The sequence below is a fragment of the Nipponia nippon genome, unplaced genomic scaffold (assembly GCF_047370975.1).
Source record: "Nipponia nippon isolate SJK-2023a ecotype South Korea unplaced genomic scaffold, ASM4737097v1 scaffold_15, whole genome shotgun sequence".
NCBI lineage: Eukaryota > Metazoa > Chordata > Aves > Pelecaniformes > Threskiornithidae > Nipponia > Nipponia nippon.
In genome coordinates this window covers 3301194-3318441 of record NW_028262331.1, presented here as the reverse complement: position 1 = coordinate 3318441, position 17248 = coordinate 3301194, and the positions used below count along the sequence as shown (strand labels likewise).

Genomic DNA, 17248 nt, shown 5'->3' with positions numbered 1-17248 from the left:
TATGTTGCCACAGAGGAGCTGCTGCCCTCGCTGATGGGCTTGGCCTTGGCCAGCGGTGGGTCTGTCTCAGAGCGGGTGGAAGTGTCTCTGCCTGACACGGGGGCAGCTCCTGGTGTCTTCTCACGGAAGCCACCCCTGCAGCTGCCCGCTACCGAAACCTCGCCACCCGATACAAGCGGGCATTGCTGAAATGATGTGATCCACAAATCAGATTAAGGCGTGTCCGGAGCCATCAGCGAGGCTGTGGCAGCAGTGGTTTCGTTATTCATGGCGTCGTGCACCACTTGCAAAGTTAGATATGGCCTGAGACCCCCAGGCCCAACACCGGCTCCCAGGGCATTTGCGTTTGCTCAGCAGTTTTGTACAGAGGGGTCAGCGTGCGAAGTGGATGGTGAGAGCTGCCAGGGCAGTGACAAATGTAGGAGCTGCCGTCCTGCCCTATAGCCCTACAATCTAAACGCATGTAAAGAAATCCTCTGCTCCCTGCAAGCCTTCAGCGCGAGACACTAAGTAAACCTAAAGCCCCTGCAGCCCTTGCAAACAGCAGCCGCAGGGAGGAGGGGGTTTGGCCACTGTCTTTGCACCCTGCTCAGCTGCAAAGCCTCACGGCGCTGCCAGTGTGGTATTTGCCTGTGGATGATTAAAGACCAAATGGAAACCATATGTCCAGCCCCGTGCTGTGCAGCTGCCCCGCTTTCCATCTGAAAGGGCTCCTCTGAGCCCCTGCCAGCGTGCCCCGGGGAGGTGTCCCTCCCGGTAGGCACCGGGGAGCTGCAGCCAGGGCTGAGACCTGGGGAGGCCAGGAGGGCTGCAGCGGGGGGGGTGTGCCGGAACCCCCTGCCCCGCGCAGCCTGTGGGACTGGCTGGGCCGTGCCCCACAGCGCGGCCTCGCCGCCGGCCAGCCGGGGAGAGGCTGCGGAGGAGAAGCAGAAGATGCGCAAGCACACCCGTCTTTTAGCCAGGGCATTTCATGGCGTGCCAGCCCTGCGGCCGGCTCTGTGGCACCGTCCTGCCTCAGCTCACCCAGCCGGTTGGGGATGGTGTGGCCGCAGAGGCCTTGCTCTCAGCAGCTGCGGCTTTGCTAAGTGGGAGTGATGGGCAACAAGTGCCTTTGCCAGGGAGGGCAGTGCCAGGAGCTGCCGCGCCGGCATCAGTGCCCCATGTGTCAGCATGGGTGAGCTGCATTCATGCTTGGCTTTGGGTTTGTGTTTTTGGGGTTTTTTTTTACATTATTATTCTTAAATTATTATTATTGCTTTTAGTAATGCAACCTGTTCACTGTTTTATTTGTATTTTTTTTGTTAAATAGACTTTGGCATTGGGCACCCCCCACCGGCAGAGCAGCCCCTGCTGTGCCACCCCTCAGCCGGCAGCAGGCTGGCCAGGCCGTGGTTTTGGTGTCTGAGCTCAGCTGGTGGCCAGGACCGGCAAGGAGCCAGTACTCGCGTGGCGTCGCCGCCTGCACGGCTCAACCCCGCGGGAAGCCTGGGAACAGCAGCTTGTGCTGCAGAGGGGGACACTGAGGCTGGGGAGAGCCGGCACCTTCCTCGGCTCCGGCTGCCAGGAGAGACGGCGCGAAGGAGCGCCCGCAAAATGAGATCCTGGAAACAGGTTTCCCTTTCCCTTTTGGGGGGGCAGGCAGACAGCAGGAGCGCACCGCACTGAAAGGAGCCCTTTCAGCAATGAGTTGCTTTGATGAGCAGCCAAACGTGAGAGACGGGAGGCTTTCCCTGCCCAATTCTTTGCATCTTTCGAGCCTGGCTGACAAACGTCCTGCTCTGCTGGTCTGTTGAGCTCCTCCCAATTCAGCTGTGGGTCCAGTTTCATAGAAAGCACTGGCAGCCGGCTGCTGCCAGCCTGCCCAACCCTCGGCTGGTGGAGCCACTGGCTCTGGTGCCCAGAGAAACCTTTCATTACAGCTCTGGTGCCGGGTTTCTAAACAAGAGACTTGCTTGTCATTCGTATAATACTTTTTTTCTCTTGCTAAAGGAAGGGACCTTCATGGCTAAATCTGGTCAGTCTTTGGGCACCTCTTCCACTCGCCATGGCCGAGAGGTGGTGTGCAGGCTGCGGGGCATCGGAGACGCGGACCAGGAGATGGACAGGCGCAGCTCTGGGATGCAGCAGCTTGATGAGCCCGCAGCTGCAGCAGCGACGCAGCCCCTGTCCACCGGGTGAGTGCAACCTCTGGCGAAGGCGAAGGATGGGCCCTGGTGACTTCTGGCACCAAGAGGAAGGCTCCTGCCTCACCTGAAGTCTTACAACTACAAAATAGGTTCACTGCCCTCAAAACTGAAGAGGAGCCAGATGTGCCTTCAACCAAAGGCTCTGGTCCACATGACTATGTAAGACCACTGGGGTTTCCAACAGCAGGTTGCAAATTGGGGAACACAGCGGCAGGGGGATGAGCTGGGTCCAAATATATTTGGAGATTGCTGGTGGGGGTTTTGGCTATAAGAAAATTGGAGCATGCGGATGAAAAAGGCCCTAATTCACAGCAGCCCTGTAGCAGTGCTTTTCCCTGTACTGCTTTGTATCTAGGAAATAACTAAAAGACAAACATTTTATTTAAGAAGAAAAGGCTAGAAAATAGAAAAATAAATACACTCTTCCCCCCGCCCCCTTTCCTGTCAAAGGCAGCCACCAGCTGAGGGATTCACGCTGCCTCCCCGTGACCGATGGGCCAGGGCTGTGCCGGAGCCCTGCCTGCTGTACTGACCCCAGGCCATTACAGAGACCCGCTGGAAGGCAACTTTGCACCATTTTGTCCTTCAAAGTAGCAAATTAGCCAGCCCAAAATATACCTGCATCCCTAAATATACCTGCAGTGAGGCGGGGGTAGAGGCCAGGGAAGCACATGGGGAGCAGCTCAAATTAGAACTAAAATAACCTACTTGATTTCGCATTGATTAGCAAGAGTAATTTGCCCTCCAAACACCACTGCGCTGTCGGGTTTGGCTTAAAATAGCCTGAAAGCGCTTCAGGACAAGATACTGGTGTAGAGCCGTGTAGATGTACAGCTCCAAGCACGTCGGAGCAGGGCTGCGACGCTTCTTAGCGGCCGGGGGGGGGGGGGGCCTGCAGGAGGGAAGGCATGAGAGAGCCATGGCCAAAGTCCCTTTCCGCAGGGCACCATGCCAAGGGCTGCCGGCAATTCCCTGCAGGAGACAGTGCTCCCGTGGCCCCTCCACGAGCCCCTGCGCAGCAAGGCTGGGCTTGGCTACCAGCAAACTGCCTCACTGGGAACAAAACACATGAAAGCCCATAAAACAAAGACTATTTTAGGCACCTGCTACATTACAGCAAATCCTTTTCTCTACAGGATCCTTCAAAAACAAATGACTTGGAGACCTAATAATTAGCCTGCAGCATTCAAAGTACTCCTGAAATAATGTTACTTCGTCACAACGCGTCAGAATCCGTTTTCTGTAGCATTTTTTTTGCAAGGGGCTGGAGCCCTGCCTCAGCCCCAGCACCTTCTGCACAAGGGCACGAGCCTGGTCAGGTGAAGTAATTTAAAACCAAACCCAACGCCCCCCCCCCCCCCCCCCCCCCCCCAGTGTGTGCAGTGTCTTGGGGGGGCCATAGGCTCCAGTGTAACAGCCTAAATCCTCTGTATTTACCCCAAGACCCCAGCCGCTTCTGCAGGCAGCCGCAGGCAGTGCTGCGAGGGTGTGACAGTGTGGGTGTTGATTTTTATTTTTTTATGGGATTAACCCCCCCAAGGCAATGCTCTGCATTAAGGCTGTGTTCCGGATCAGCAAGCCCACACTAAATTCTTATGTGAATGCTCTTATACTTGACCAGAACAGTCACAAATGGGTTACCCTATGCTAAAAGCAAGATACTTTTCTTGCCCACAGTTTATGCAGAGAAGCCGGTTCCGTTTAAACGTCCATTATAAATTGTTATAACTGTGATGGGGTGATGATACCTCTAATTTCACTGGGTTTTTCTTGCATGCTTCAGCCAGGTTCTTCAGCTCCTCCTTGCTGAGACGCGAGTGGCACTGGCACCGCGCAGCTGCGTTGCTTACGGAGACTCAGCCAGCACCCAGCTGCGACTGCCCCAAAATAGTCTGCGAGGGGACGGCAATTCTCCCCTGCCCGCCTTGGGGTGCGGGGCTCGGGTGATGTCCCACCACCGGGACCGCTCTGCTGGGGGCGCCAGGCTCCCGGGCACCTCGCACCCTTCCGTGAGCAGGTCAAAATTAAGTCTTGCACCTACACCAGCGCTATCCCACTGACTGACTTTAAGGGAATAGGATGGGGCAGGTTTGGTGGCTCCCGGAGAACAGTGGCAGGATGGAGAAGATGGTGGCAGGTACCAGCCCTAGGGGGTAAAATACAACCAGTGACAAGTCAGGGACACCAGGGAGCCTCAGGGATGTCTGCTCACCTTCTCAAATGGGTGTACGTAGGCAAAGGGCACTGGTGGGAGTAAGGTCCAGTGTGGCTGTAGGTCAAAATAATGAGAGCTACATCTTATAGACAATGCCAAGCTCTGCTTTATTTTCATCAGTTTGATCAGTACAAAAGCAGACAGCGTATGTTTCACTTTTTATTCTTTTTCATTTTAATTAACACTTTACAAAGTACAAAATATACTGTCATTTATTTTGGAACATTAGGATTTTTTTCTTTTTTTCCTTTTTTTATTTTTTTCCCGTACAGTACATAAATCTCAGCTTTTCAGCATAAGACCAGCAAAGAAAAGAAGCGTGTGCACTCGCTGGGAAAGCAAAGCATCCACTTCTCAGCTCCACACTTCGTGCCCAGAGCACGATCCTCAACTGCTGCCTCCGCTCCCTCTGCCCCACGCCGTAACGGTCCCCCTCGCGCAGAGGCCGGCACCACGGCCACCGACGCTTTCGGTCCCCCCTGCGCCTCCTGCCCCCGCGCTCCCACGAGCTGCCGCCCGCAGGCGCGGTGCCCAGCTCCACCGAGCGCAGGCAGCCCTGCCTGCACAGCCGGCGTGAGCAGCCTTCCCAGGACCACAGCCCGGAGCACAGGGTGGACCCCCCAGTCAGTTTGCATTAGTTTTGTAATTAAAGGGAAAAAAATACACAATTTTTTTGCACCCCCCAAAGGAAAGACTCCCCGCGTCCCCAGCCCACCCTCAGCCAGTTTGGTGGGTGTCTGAGGCCAGAAGTGGTATTTCACTTACAGAGAAAATGATGCCTAAATGTTTTTTAAGAAGGTCCTGAAGGTTTGTGTTTCCTCCCTGGGCTGCCCAGCACGGCCGTTCGAAGCAGCCGGGGAGCAGAGGGGCAGACCCTGGTCCGAGCCAGGCAGATGCTGCACCAGGAGCCTCTCTGCTCTTCTGGCAGTTCTAGACATTCGGGTCAATGCTACGGCTGTCCTGGGCACCTGGGGAAATCTAGGCTCCTTCTGAAGTCCAAAATAAGAGGAGAACGAGAGAAATGCTTAGTCTTGTTCAAGCCAGTTGAGATATTAGTAAAGTGGCGATGCACTACAGCCGTGGAAGGGCTGGCCCCGACCCATCCAGCTCTGAATGTGCCCAACACAGCAGAGTTATGGTGTAAGCCTGCACCATGACCCTGCAGGGCGACAGCTCGCTGCATTTTAGCTCAGAGGAACCAAACTAAAAATCTTTCCCTAAGTACTGATGAGGACGATGAGGCTCCTTCCATGCGATGCTCCCTCCAAATTAACCCCCCGGGTGCCTTACGATGCCCAAAGAGCAGGACACAACCAATGCGAGCCGGCACCATGCTGCGGGGCTGCAGCCGGACCCATTTGCAAGGAGGGGGCTGTGGACCCAGCGCGTGTTCCCTGGGCACTACGGCACCAAGGACACCCCAAATCCCAGCAGCACCAGGGCCTGCTGGCATGGCTTGGTGGTGGGAGCGGGTGAGCGTGTTCACCAAACTGAGGTCATCACACTCCCTAATTTTAGTGAAAGCAAGGGGAGAGCAGGCTACCTGGGTAGTTAATGGAGAGAGGGAGGGAGACAGGCTCTTCCAAAGGCTGAATCGGAGCATCCAAAGCCAGATCCTGCCATGAGTCACTGCCTGGTGACCTCTTTCTCCCCTCTCCTGCTCGGGTCAGCAGGACAAGTGTCCCCTCGCTGTCACTGCAGAGGCAGCGCAGAGGAGGAGGATGCGCTGGCAGAAAACACGGCTGCCACGGCACTAAAACACAGCCCACTCCTCAACTTCGTGCCTCACAAACCCCAAATCAAAGCCTGCAGCCCACGCGCAGGGGACGGATGACGGGAGCAGTGACCCAGCCACAGGCAGCGGGGAGAGGGGACAGGACCACGCTGGCTCTAACAGCGAGCACAGTCCAGGGCTGGCGAGAGGCACCCACCACCCTCTGCGTCGCCAGGCCCCTGATCCGGGCACTAACAGCACTCAGGTGCAATTCTCGCACCCCTGCTATCAACGGCCATCGGATCAGCGTGACTATTTTTAGCAGCAGTAGCAGCGAGGCTTTTGGGGGAGAGGGGAGGGCAGCCCCAGCTCCAGCACAACCAGAAACACCAGGAAAAGACTCCTGCAGTGCCTCCGCAGAGCTGCAAAAGCACCCCAGGCCCCTGCCCTGGGGACACTGATGTGCTCCTCCGCTCCCCCACGCTATCGGAGCGGTTCACAAATGCAGAGCAAATAAAAACCCAGAGGAAGGAAGAACTGAGACGGCGTGGCTCGGGCCCCGCGGGGCCGGGAGAGGGGACCCTGGGGGGCAGGGTTGGGAGGAGAGCGAGGGCACGATTCATTTTTTAATTCTATGATAAAACTAAAACAAGGCTGAGGTCATCGAGCTGGAGCAGATGTCTGTTCCTAATGGTCAAAGGAAAAACTGGGTGCTCCTACTGCAGAGCCGTCCTTTTCGTACACCGAACCTCCCAACCGCAAGGCGCGGGGCTGGCCCCGGCTAAACAGCACCGACCCACAACCCCGCACCGTGAGGGGAAACACAGAGGTCTGCTCCCAGAACAGAGACATTCAAAAATCAGTGATTTCTTCAAGAACAGGACTAGTTAAATAGACTGCCTACACGTACTGCTGCAGATGAGCGGCGTGGCTGGATGGGAAAGCCCTGAAGACCCCGTGCCTCAGGGCTGAGCTGCCGTGGGAAGGGTCCCTGCACCCTGTGCAGGCCAGTCCTGCCCGGAGGCAACACCGCCCTAGGGAGGTTTGTGGTTCCCGCAGTTGTAGCAGCAGAGCCAGCTCTTCAGGTAATTTCAGTGACCTCAAAAATTCAAAAAAATTACAAGGCTGGCCTTAAAAATAACTACAAGAAACAACAACAAAAGGCTGTTGGTTTTTTCTCCTCTGCCCTATGCATACAACCCCCTCACCCCTTCCTTCAGCTTCCCACATGGCAAATGCTCTTTCGCTCTTCCCACGGACTACAAACCCAAACAGGAGACGGCTGGTTTTCTTCAGGAAAAGGGAAATCCCCTCTGTGTCCCCTTCCAGCCGATGGGAATGACTGTGCAGGCAGTGAGGACACGGAGGGTGAGGCGGCTCCGTGTGCCGGGGCTGCACCTCCCGTGCGACCTGTTCCCCGGAGCGGCCTCCTGCCAGCCTGAGCCCGGCGGCTGCTGCAGCGTGTTTCAGCAGGCAAACGGGGCTGAACTCCTCTTCTGGGGCCTGAAGGAGCATTAATGCTCACAGCAGCCATCCTGGCAAGCAGGGTGCTTCCAGCGGCATTCCCACAAGGGAATGGGAATCCCCCACAAGGCCAGGGAATCAGGTACCTAGAAAACTATGTTTTTCAAGTTACAAAAGAGCTGGTAGGAATCCTTTGGGAAAAAGAAAAAGCTTATTACTGTAATTGCAGAAAGCTGGTTTCAAATCCTCAAGACGCTGAGATAGCAGCAGAAAGCTGGGCGGAACAGGGGAACCCCAAACTACAGCCAGCCTCCGACAGCATCCTTCCAAATGCGCCGTGCAAGAGACACCGCCTCTGCCACATCCACGCAGGGAGGAAAAAAGCAACCAGGCCCCCAAAATGAAGGATGAAAGGAGCCCTTTTTTGGCATCATCTTTTAGGGTTGGGAGGACACCCATAAAACCGCTGGGTCTGCCTAGACAGGGACACTCAGCTCTCCTACGGCACAGGCAGAGGACAGAGCTAAGACAGAGGGAAGCAAAGTGCTCCGCTCCGCTCTTGGACATATTTCAAAATTTCAATCCTGCCAGATTCCTGCTGGGCAACTCCATCCACCTTCAATCCAAAATCCACGCACGTTTCATTTACAAAATTCTGCAGAAAGCTAAAAAAGGATGAAAACAAAAAACCAAGGGAGTCCAGGGAATCAAGCAGCTGGTGTGCAACCACACCAGCACTCGCGCAGCCCGGGGCGGTGCTGAGCTGGGCTGGCCGTGGCCACGCTCGAGCGGGGCAGCCAGGGCAGGAGGCACATGGCTGCCGTCCCGCCGCCGCTCCCGGCACCTCGGCTGCAAAACTTAAGGGCTTGCAGCTGGGATGAGCTGTCTGGGGTTCGTGCTCCCTCAGGGCTGGGCCCTCACCAAACCCGCGGCAGGCAGCAGCACAGGTAATCTTCGCAAGGGAATTACAGAGCGGGGAGAAGCTATTACATTTAATCTGCAATGACAAGGTAACATTCAGTCCTAGGCTTCTGTATACAAATTATCTTCCCAACCTGAAGGAGAAATGGCTGGTGGTGTCTAGAGAGGCCAAGAGAGAGACATCTTGGCTATATATGTTCCAGAGGTACGTTTCTCTGCACATTCATACCCTAAAATTAGAATATACATTGTTTGATACATACTTCATTTATTTCCCCTGCTTAAAACAGGGTCTGTGCATTGCTCCACGCTCACCAGAGCTTCTGCAGGGGCTACGGCTGCTGCAGCCAGGATTTGCTGATCAGCCTCCAGCGCACGTCCCGTGTTGCAGAACCCAGTCCTTTTCTTCACCTGTACTAACTAGAGCTGGCATTTCAACGAAGCTGTGCTTCATGAAGATTAAATAAAGAAGGAGGCCGAGGCAGGGAAAACAGGGGACTGAAGACAGCAGAATAACTCCAGATTCACAGTTGAGTGTTTCCCTCTCAGGTGTCCTGCACATCTCGGCCAATGTAAACACACCCCAGCACATGCTATAAAATGTAAATACTATTTGGCACAGGATTACTGGGGTTTATGCTCTAGCAGGTAATAAAAGTTTAATCCAATCCAACGTTTGCAGGGAGGACTGGACCAGGTAAGTGAGATGCCTTAAGCTGCTTACTGGAGATGTCCACAATAGTCATAGTAACAGAGAGAAAAGAAATCCTCATCAGAAAATGATTTCTTGTCCATCGCCAAGTGCTGCTGTGAGGCACTTTCGCTCAGGAGCTAGCAACCGACACTCAGGCTTGGGCTGAATGAAGAATTTCTCCCTTGTCATTATCAGAAAATACCAATTGTCCAGTGCCAAGACAGGAACATTTGCTCTCACTGAGCACCGACTGTGCTGACACGGGACCCGGCACCTTCTACTCAAGTCATTGACCTCTAAAGCAGGGCGTCGGAATGCCCTGGTCCTCTCGAACAGTACGTGTGGGTACGTGGACGGGAAAAACGTGCGGGAAACTGCCAAGACAGCAACAGGGATGCCCACAGGAATGGTGGCTGCTGCAAGTCAGCACGGACTGAAGCCCTGGCCCTTCTGCAGCCGGGGCAGTAACGGCTTCAGTAACTTATCATGAACTGCATTAACAACCCGGGAGGTTGACCCCTTTGTAACAGAAGAAAATTCAAGCACTGTACAGCAAAGCTAAGAAAAGACGGGAAACGGCTTCTTTCAGAGCCAGACTCTGATTAAACACATGCAATTTAGCCTCTAACGTCCCAAACAGCTTCGCTCCCTTCATGGAATGTCAGAGTCACGCTGTTAAAACCTCATCTCAGGGACACACTGTGAGACCACAGGTCCCCACGCAGGGCAGCCGGTGTGCGAACGTGCTGGAAGCTCGTGCCTGGGGACGGCAAACCCAGCCCCTGCAAATGCATCGCACAGGCCAGCGCGGTCTCTGAGCAGAGCTGCTCTCTGCCTTGCCTCTCCCAGGTGTTTGCACGCTGCTGAGAGCATCAGGTGCGTCAGGGAAACAACTGCGTGCTCACGGAGCTACGCTGGAGCCTGAGTGACCTCCTCAGCTACCTGCCCCCCACGTTGCACTGCCTTGTTTCCCTCCCAGCATCTGCAGGACAAAACTTCATGCTTCAGAAAAATTAAACCTGATAAACTTCTATTGGATGCCTTTCTTGGCTAAAGCAATCATGACCTTCCAGTAACATTTTGCTCCAAGTGCCAGTCCTGAAAATCCCCACGCTTGCTCTGCATGGTGCATCTTAAAAGAGTAAATCACTGCTCGGCGCCATTTGCAACCCCACAAGCAGGGTCTGACACCAGCAAGTTTTTTGTTAGAGACGAGGGTTGATTCATCTCTGACCAACAGCATTCCCTACCTGTGGCCCTGGGAATGGTAACACTGAGCCTGGAGTTAAAAATGAGTTTGGAAGCAGCAGCATGATGTTTATATGATGAATGCTCTTTCTAAATGGCATTGCCATTAAGTAAGTCTTCATACTAATGTCACCCACTGTAGGTGCCACAGTCTCTAAGCTCCAGCAAATCCAAGGACTTCTGTTAAGGCCTCCCTATGCAAGAGAGGTTATCGCATGCCGCTTAAAGCACAGAAATTCTATCAACTGCAAACCAAACTGACTTCACTGCCTGACAAGAACCGGAAAGCTGCGCACACCTACGCAAGGATGCATTTATGGGGCAGACTAAAAATCAGCAACCTGAAAGAGCTGAAAGGTCAGCTGCAAGGCAGCACCCCCACTGCATTTGGTGAAGCATTAACTGAAATATCAAAACAGGGGACGTTTTGGGTAAAAACCTTTTCCCACCTGGACCCTAAGAAACAGCTCTCCTGGTCAGCAGGAAACTCTGACTACGAGATGCAAAGACCATGCACGTCCACCGACCAAGTAAGTTCAAACAGCCGCTCTTTACTTTTAACAGGAAAATACCCTCCAACATTTTCATCTATTTAAAAATAACCCACTGATTTAAAGCTCCTCACAGGCCAACAAATGTGAGTTTCCCAATAAACACCAGAGCTCTGCGTTAGCCATGGGTTGCCTTCTGGCCACCGAGCCACCAACAGCCACACCTACCAGGAAATCACACACCCGCAGAAAGCAGCCGTGCAGCCCCGCGCGGAGGCGCTGCGGAAGGCCACCATGAACCGGCTCCGGAGGAAACACGGCGACAAGCCCAGACCCTCCCGAAGACATCGCGGGCAGGAGGTTCAGGAGGTGCTTCCCGCGGCCGGCACCCAGACCCAGCCTCGGCACGGGCACCGGCTCGGTGCTTGCGGGAACTGGAAGCCCCATTGCAAACCCCCCAGCCAAGGCCTGGGCAGGCACTTTGCAAATGAACCATCACTACTTACAGACCGAAGCAATTCAGGGCAGCAACTAAAATACATATAAAGAAAAAGGAGCAACTTTCCCACAGTCTCTGTGCTTGAAGCACCAAACTGAAGAGGAACAGGGTGTTTCTGAAGCAGGCAGGAAAACCCGATGCCGTGAATCGGCGTGGGTCTCTGCCTACTCACAGCAAGCAGAGGAGCCACAGCTTTGCTCTGGGTCAGCTTCACTGCTGCTCTTTGCTAAAAATGTGTAGAGAAATCCCGAGAGCATAACTAAGTATTCATATTGCCTATATACTTGAATTAAAAATATATGGTGAATAGATGTGTGTATACAACACTTACTACATATATATACACACACAGAGCGTGTGCCTAGAGTATACACACATGTACTCACACAGTATATATTAACCTATATTGCTCAAGTATATATGCTATGTACAGTATATAGCCATATGAACATAAAACACAGGTATTTATATATGTGTACAGTAGAGACATACTAAGTATTTCTATGTAAACGCTACACAATTATATGAACAAATGCACACACTTGCACAGTAGAAAGGAATTTGCAGCCAAAATCTAGTTGGGGTGGGGGGAAAAAGACAAAAACCTACATAGTAACACACACAACGTGAGAAAGGTCAATATTTCTAGGAAAACAAAGGCCTCGGAGAAACAAGGAGGGCACAGGAGGGCTGTGTTCTCCTTCCCTGCCCACCCCTCCTTGGGGGGCTGGAAACGCTTTTTGCATTTTGCTGTTTGGTGAATTTTTGTGCAACGAGAGGAACTGAAAGGGCACGGAGAGGGTCCCGCAGTGTTAAGGTGATCCCTGATTAGCAGCAACCACGGCCAGGTGAAACTCCCCAACACACTCGGGGATGCTCGGGGCAGCGCGGGTGGCTGACAGGTAACCTGGGCTTTCAGCGATGCAGACGCCCAGCCGAAGGGCGTCCCACTAAGACACGTTCCTCTTTTTATCCACACAGTTAAACAGCATAATGCCAGGGATGCTCAGAGACATTATTATCATAAGGCATTTAAAAAAAAAAAAAAAAAAAAAGACCCTTCAATTTTTCCCCACCCCAAAGGCCGGGTGCTGGGAGAGCAGGAGCTGTTGAGCAGCTTTAAGAGCCACTGCTTTGGGCTCATTAAGCACTGTGGTGTTATATTATTATTATTACTATTAATTTTTTTAACAAAGCCCCTACAGACCCCTTCCTGCCTTATCCAGTGAAGGTCTCACAAGCAACACCACTGCGCAAGCTTGCACCGATCCTGCCCGCACACTGCCCTTCCCCAGGGCTCTGGTTCAAGGTTCAACCAGTTCTGGCTAAATTCAGAGTACCTCAGTTCCCACCAGCAAAGCGATGTGGGGAATGCTAAAGGGAAAGCATCAAACTACCCCAAGTTGTCTGAAACAATCTTCTTGGTTCTCAGGACAAAACAAGAGAGGAAATAAAAAGGTGAAGCTGAGGATGATGGCAGAGACAGAGTCCCGCAATGGCATTTTACACCTTGAGAATTTTTCAGGCTAACTTTCTCATGCCAGGACATCAACTCGCTTTGTGAAGTTTTGGAACACCCCAAAGATTCCTACAGATTCCACAAATTTAGGGCCGACTCCCTTGGGGAAAAAAGTGGAAAATTTAAATTAAAAATCAGCATCTAAAATAGCCTGAGTGCAAAGTTAAAAAAAAAAATTAAAACCTATTTTTTTCGCTTTCTCTTAAGGCTCAGTAAAGTTGATGCTTGTTTCAAGTAATTCCTTACCATACATGTCGCCGTCCTTAGAACGCAGCACTAGCACACGCGGAGGGCAACGCACGTTGCTCTCTGATGCGGAAAGTGGCTAAATAATCATTTTCCAATGGCTGACAAAACCTGGGAGCACAAAGACGACCCTGTCCCAGTGACACTGTCCACGCACACAGGGAAAGCTCAGGCTCAACTCGGCCGATCAGAAAGCCTGGCTGGCAACTCAGTAGCTGTACCCCAACTAGCATGCTGGCATCCCTTGCCAAAAAAAACCTGCACAGTCCTACAAACACCCCAATCGGCCGTCCCATGGAGAAACCTTTCAACCACTTACATGGTGAAAAGCTACCGACTGCCCTGCCGCAGCCTTCAGCTCAGCTCACCGCCAACAACGCTGTGCAGATTCCCATAAAACATCTCTGAGTGCTTTTTTTAAAATATTGCACTGCACAGCCTGTGCTCGCATCCTTACAGCACGCAGCAGGAGACCAAAGCATCCTTCCAAGCAAACATCCAGAGACGTGTGGTGCCGCACCTGGAATAAACCTTTACTCCAGAAATCTGGAGTGAATATAATGTATCATGGGGCAATTCTAAAAACCCATGTAAAGGAACAGCAAAACATACTGTTTGGTAAAGTATTAAACATGTGCCTAAGTGTTTTTCAGCAGGGATGCTTGAACTCAGTTAGGGCCTACAAAGGGAAGTTACCCATGATTTTTCCTGTGGATGCTCTGATTCCCCATCTAGCTGCCCCACAACATCCCACCAATGAAAAATCAAAAAGATTTGAAACTCAATGTCTGGGTCCAGCAGCACCAGAAACCACAAATGTTAAGCTCAGCCCTCCAGCACCATGAATGGAGAACTAAACAGCAAGCCGTAAGCCAGTATTTGTGTTTGCATGTCCTACACACCAGTATAAACCATGCCCATGGCATGATCTCAGGTGCTTGCTTACTGCCTCCAGATTAATGCAAAATCCTGGCTCAAACCTGCAAGACACAGCCTCAGGAAAACCATGCTACAGGCTGTCTCTTAAGCAAGGCTGGAAGTCCTCATTTAAACTGTAAGACCTGCAATTTCTTTGTATCAAAAATGAAATTGGAAGAAGTCTAGAAATGCAAGAAATCCTTGGGCTCCTAACCATAAAAGCAGAGTCCTCTGCAGGTGGCTTCTCCTTTCCACCACCCCTCGCTGCATGCTCACGGCACGCTGCAGGCTGCTGGTACCTACGTCTTGGGTGACATTTGCTCTCCCGGCACCGGTCACCGCTGTCTTCCACAGTGCTGGGAATGGCCACGGGCACAATTTGGAGGCAGGTGCCACCATGGGCCTCGATGCCTGGCTCCTGCTGGCCCGCAGCTTCGGCTCAAGCCAGGAGCAAACACACTCCTGCTGCCCATGGGAAAAGCCCACATCATCTTCTCGTGACAGGACCAGAAGGAAATGCCTCGGGCTTTATGCGTTTTCAGCACCGCTCTGCTTTTGAAGGGCTGCCCACTGAACTCAATGGAAAAACCCTGGGAGTCAAGTCCCCAGCTGGCAGTGATTTCCACCCTGGTGATGAAGGAGCTGATGAAAAACTGCAGGAGAGTCCCAGCAGGGCTTGGGCAACCTCCTGGCCCTGGTGGGGACAACCCATTGTGGCTCTTGGCCAAAGCAGCCTGGGATGTGCAGGAGCAGCTACCCAGGGAGCCCGAGCAATGCTTCGTGGGCCCATGAATGTGTAGAAAGTGGATGGGAAAAAGCCAGGGAAAGGAGAAGAGATGCCTCCCTCCTCTTGCTGGCCCTGGGGGACAAGGGCTCGGGGATGGCTCTGATGTGGGGGCGAGGGGACAGCAGCTGCCCTGGAGCAAGGGACATGGCGGGAGGACACTGGGGGCAGTGGGAGGGTGACTGGGGAAAACTGAGCTAAACCAGCCAAGTTTCAATGCAGACAGAAGTCTTCATGGCACCACCTGCCAGGAGGTGGGCCAGAGCAATGCTCCCCCTGCCCAGGTTTTCTCAGAGCAGCCAGGCTTTGACTGCAGGGAGAAAGGGAAAACTCGAAGATATTTTCCCCTTTTCCAACACCAAACAGTTTTGCCAGGGGAAACAGAACCCAATTCCTGTCCTATCTCAACATGTGCAATGATGGATAGTCCTCAGAAAGTCTGATGCGAGGAGACAAGCCAGCACTATGCGACGTCTTTTCTGTTTAATTCCACATTTCATTTTGTTTACGGTTTTCAGGGCTCTCTCTGAGCAAGCGTCCCGTCCATCCCAACTGTGCTGCGAAGCTCTCGGCAAAGCGCCCGCGCATGCGGCCATCTGCGCCGCCGTGCTTCGGGGAGAGCCGGGTGTCCCCGGGCAGCTCCTTCCGCACCGAGAACACAGGCAGGTTACACTTCGCCTTGGAGCTGAACATCGGGAAACCGTCTGAACTCCCTTTCCTCCTGCCCCTCATTCATAAATTTAATAAAATAACAATAATAATAATAATAATAATTAAAACAAAGGCTTATTGGAGCTGTTTCTGCTCAACTTTCCACAGTCTCTTTTCATGTCACTCTCTGGAATCAATTTTTTCAAGAAATACTGTGAGAAAAAAAGAATAATAATAATAATAATTATAATAATAATAATAATTATAATAATAAAAAGCATCTGGAACCAGCTCAGAAGATTTCTAATGCTTTTCAGCTTGACTGACTTGGAGTGCATTGACCACACCATTTATATTTTCTTCAGGTACCTGCAAGAAAACAAAGAGAAAGGTCATGCTCTAGCCAAAGCCAGGGAGGGACGACAAGGAAAGGCGAGGCAGGAGGTGAAGCCAGAACAGTCCCAGGGAGCCAGGTACTTTGCTGTGGGACACCTGAACTCCGCTGAGAAAGGACTCCATCTAGAAGAGACACCCTCCGGTTCAAAAGTGTTAACCCATGGTACCCCTAGGAGCAAACATCGTAAGTGAGAGCTGGCTGGTTTGCTCTCTGTATGGTGGGTGCTGGTGGGGAGGCAACTGTGTTGGTGTTTTCCTTTCCTCCTCCTCTTCCTCTCCCCTCCTTTCCCTTCCTTTTGTTGGTAAAGCATTTGTATATCAGGAGCTCGCTCATGCAAGGTGCCTGGGCTGATGGATTTGTGTGATGGAGCCTAAGGGCTCCATGAGGCTCTCTGGGGCCTCCTACAGGTTTGAGACCCATAAGTGTGGGTGGGGAGACCACGTCAGGTGACAGAGGAACACGTGCATGAAAAGAAGAAAAGAACTGCCAGTCTACTTGTGGTGGGGGGTCCCAGATGGTGCAGTGTAGCACCTAAGCTTTCTTATCCAGTCTTGTGTCTTATCCAGTCTATGGATAGAAGTCCATATACAAAATTATTAGTGGGATTCTTTTCACACTTACTGCAAGAAAAACCCCTTGTAACAGAAGATGCAAAAGATCTCAGAGCGACTGTTATCGGTAGAAAAGAGTATCACAAGTAAAGTTCCATCAGACAGGAAAGAGGCGTCTGACCATTACACAAATTCAAAGACGAAACTCAGGGGACAGGCAGCTAACAGCTCTTGGAAAGTGGAAAGGGAACTGAGGGAAAAATAAATTATCTGTGAACTGCTGCAAGAAGCCAAAATAATTCACATTCAATAAGTTGAAGGAAGGACTGTCTCCTCTGCAAGGTATTTGAGTCCTTGGCCAGGAGTACAATACCTGGATTCATTGGACACCCTCCAGAGCTCAGACAGTGGAAATACAACTGGACTGTGATTTTCTGCAACGCTTTTAACAAACCTGAGGAAAAAAACCCATGACAAATAACAAGAAAAACGTTCCATTTTCCAGTGGGAAGATGGAATAGGAGCAGCTAACTCTGATGATGTGTGAACAAAAGTCAGCTGGGAAAGGAAGAAAATAATCTTAAAAGAAGCATACAGCAAATTCTTCTGGGTTAGGAAGAAAACCTCAGCAAACCTCCAGCGCAGGGAATAGGACTTTGGGACAGGACTCTCCACTGCCTCCCCTCAACACTGCAGTAGAAGAAGCTGTATGACTCTTTGCCTCTCCACAAGATAATGAGAAAAGACATA

At 52.1% G+C, this 17248-nt stretch overlaps 2 protein-coding genes across 4 annotated transcripts in view; one reads left to right on the top strand and one right to left on the bottom strand.

Moving 5' to 3' along the window:
• RCC1L (RCC1 like) overlaps positions 1-11824 on the top strand; it is a 29753-nt gene extending 17929 nt beyond the window's left edge. Inside the window, exons 12-15 of one of the 2 annotated variants that reach the window (XR_015703393.1) lie at positions 1990-2345; positions 3323-3505; positions 3970-8705; positions 8791-11824. The gene's annotated coding sequence lies outside the window, so the exon portion shown is untranslated. Of the gene's footprint in view, positions 1-1989; positions 2346-3322; positions 3506-3969; positions 8706-8790 lie in introns of those variants that run through there. The other variant, XR_015703392.1, reaches the window with a different exon arrangement.
• The window catches only part of CASTOR2 (cytosolic arginine sensor for mTORC1 subunit 2), a 174124-nt gene continuing 161423 nt past the window's right edge, over positions 4548-17248 (bottom strand). For both annotated transcript variants that reach the window (XM_087751425.1, XM_087751426.1), the window contains one exon: positions 4548-15919. In XM_087751425.1, coding sequence (XP_087607551.1) covers positions 15854-15919 — 66 coding nt within the window. In that variant the 3' untranslated portion in view covers positions 4548-15853. The remainder of the gene's footprint in view (positions 15920-17248) is intronic.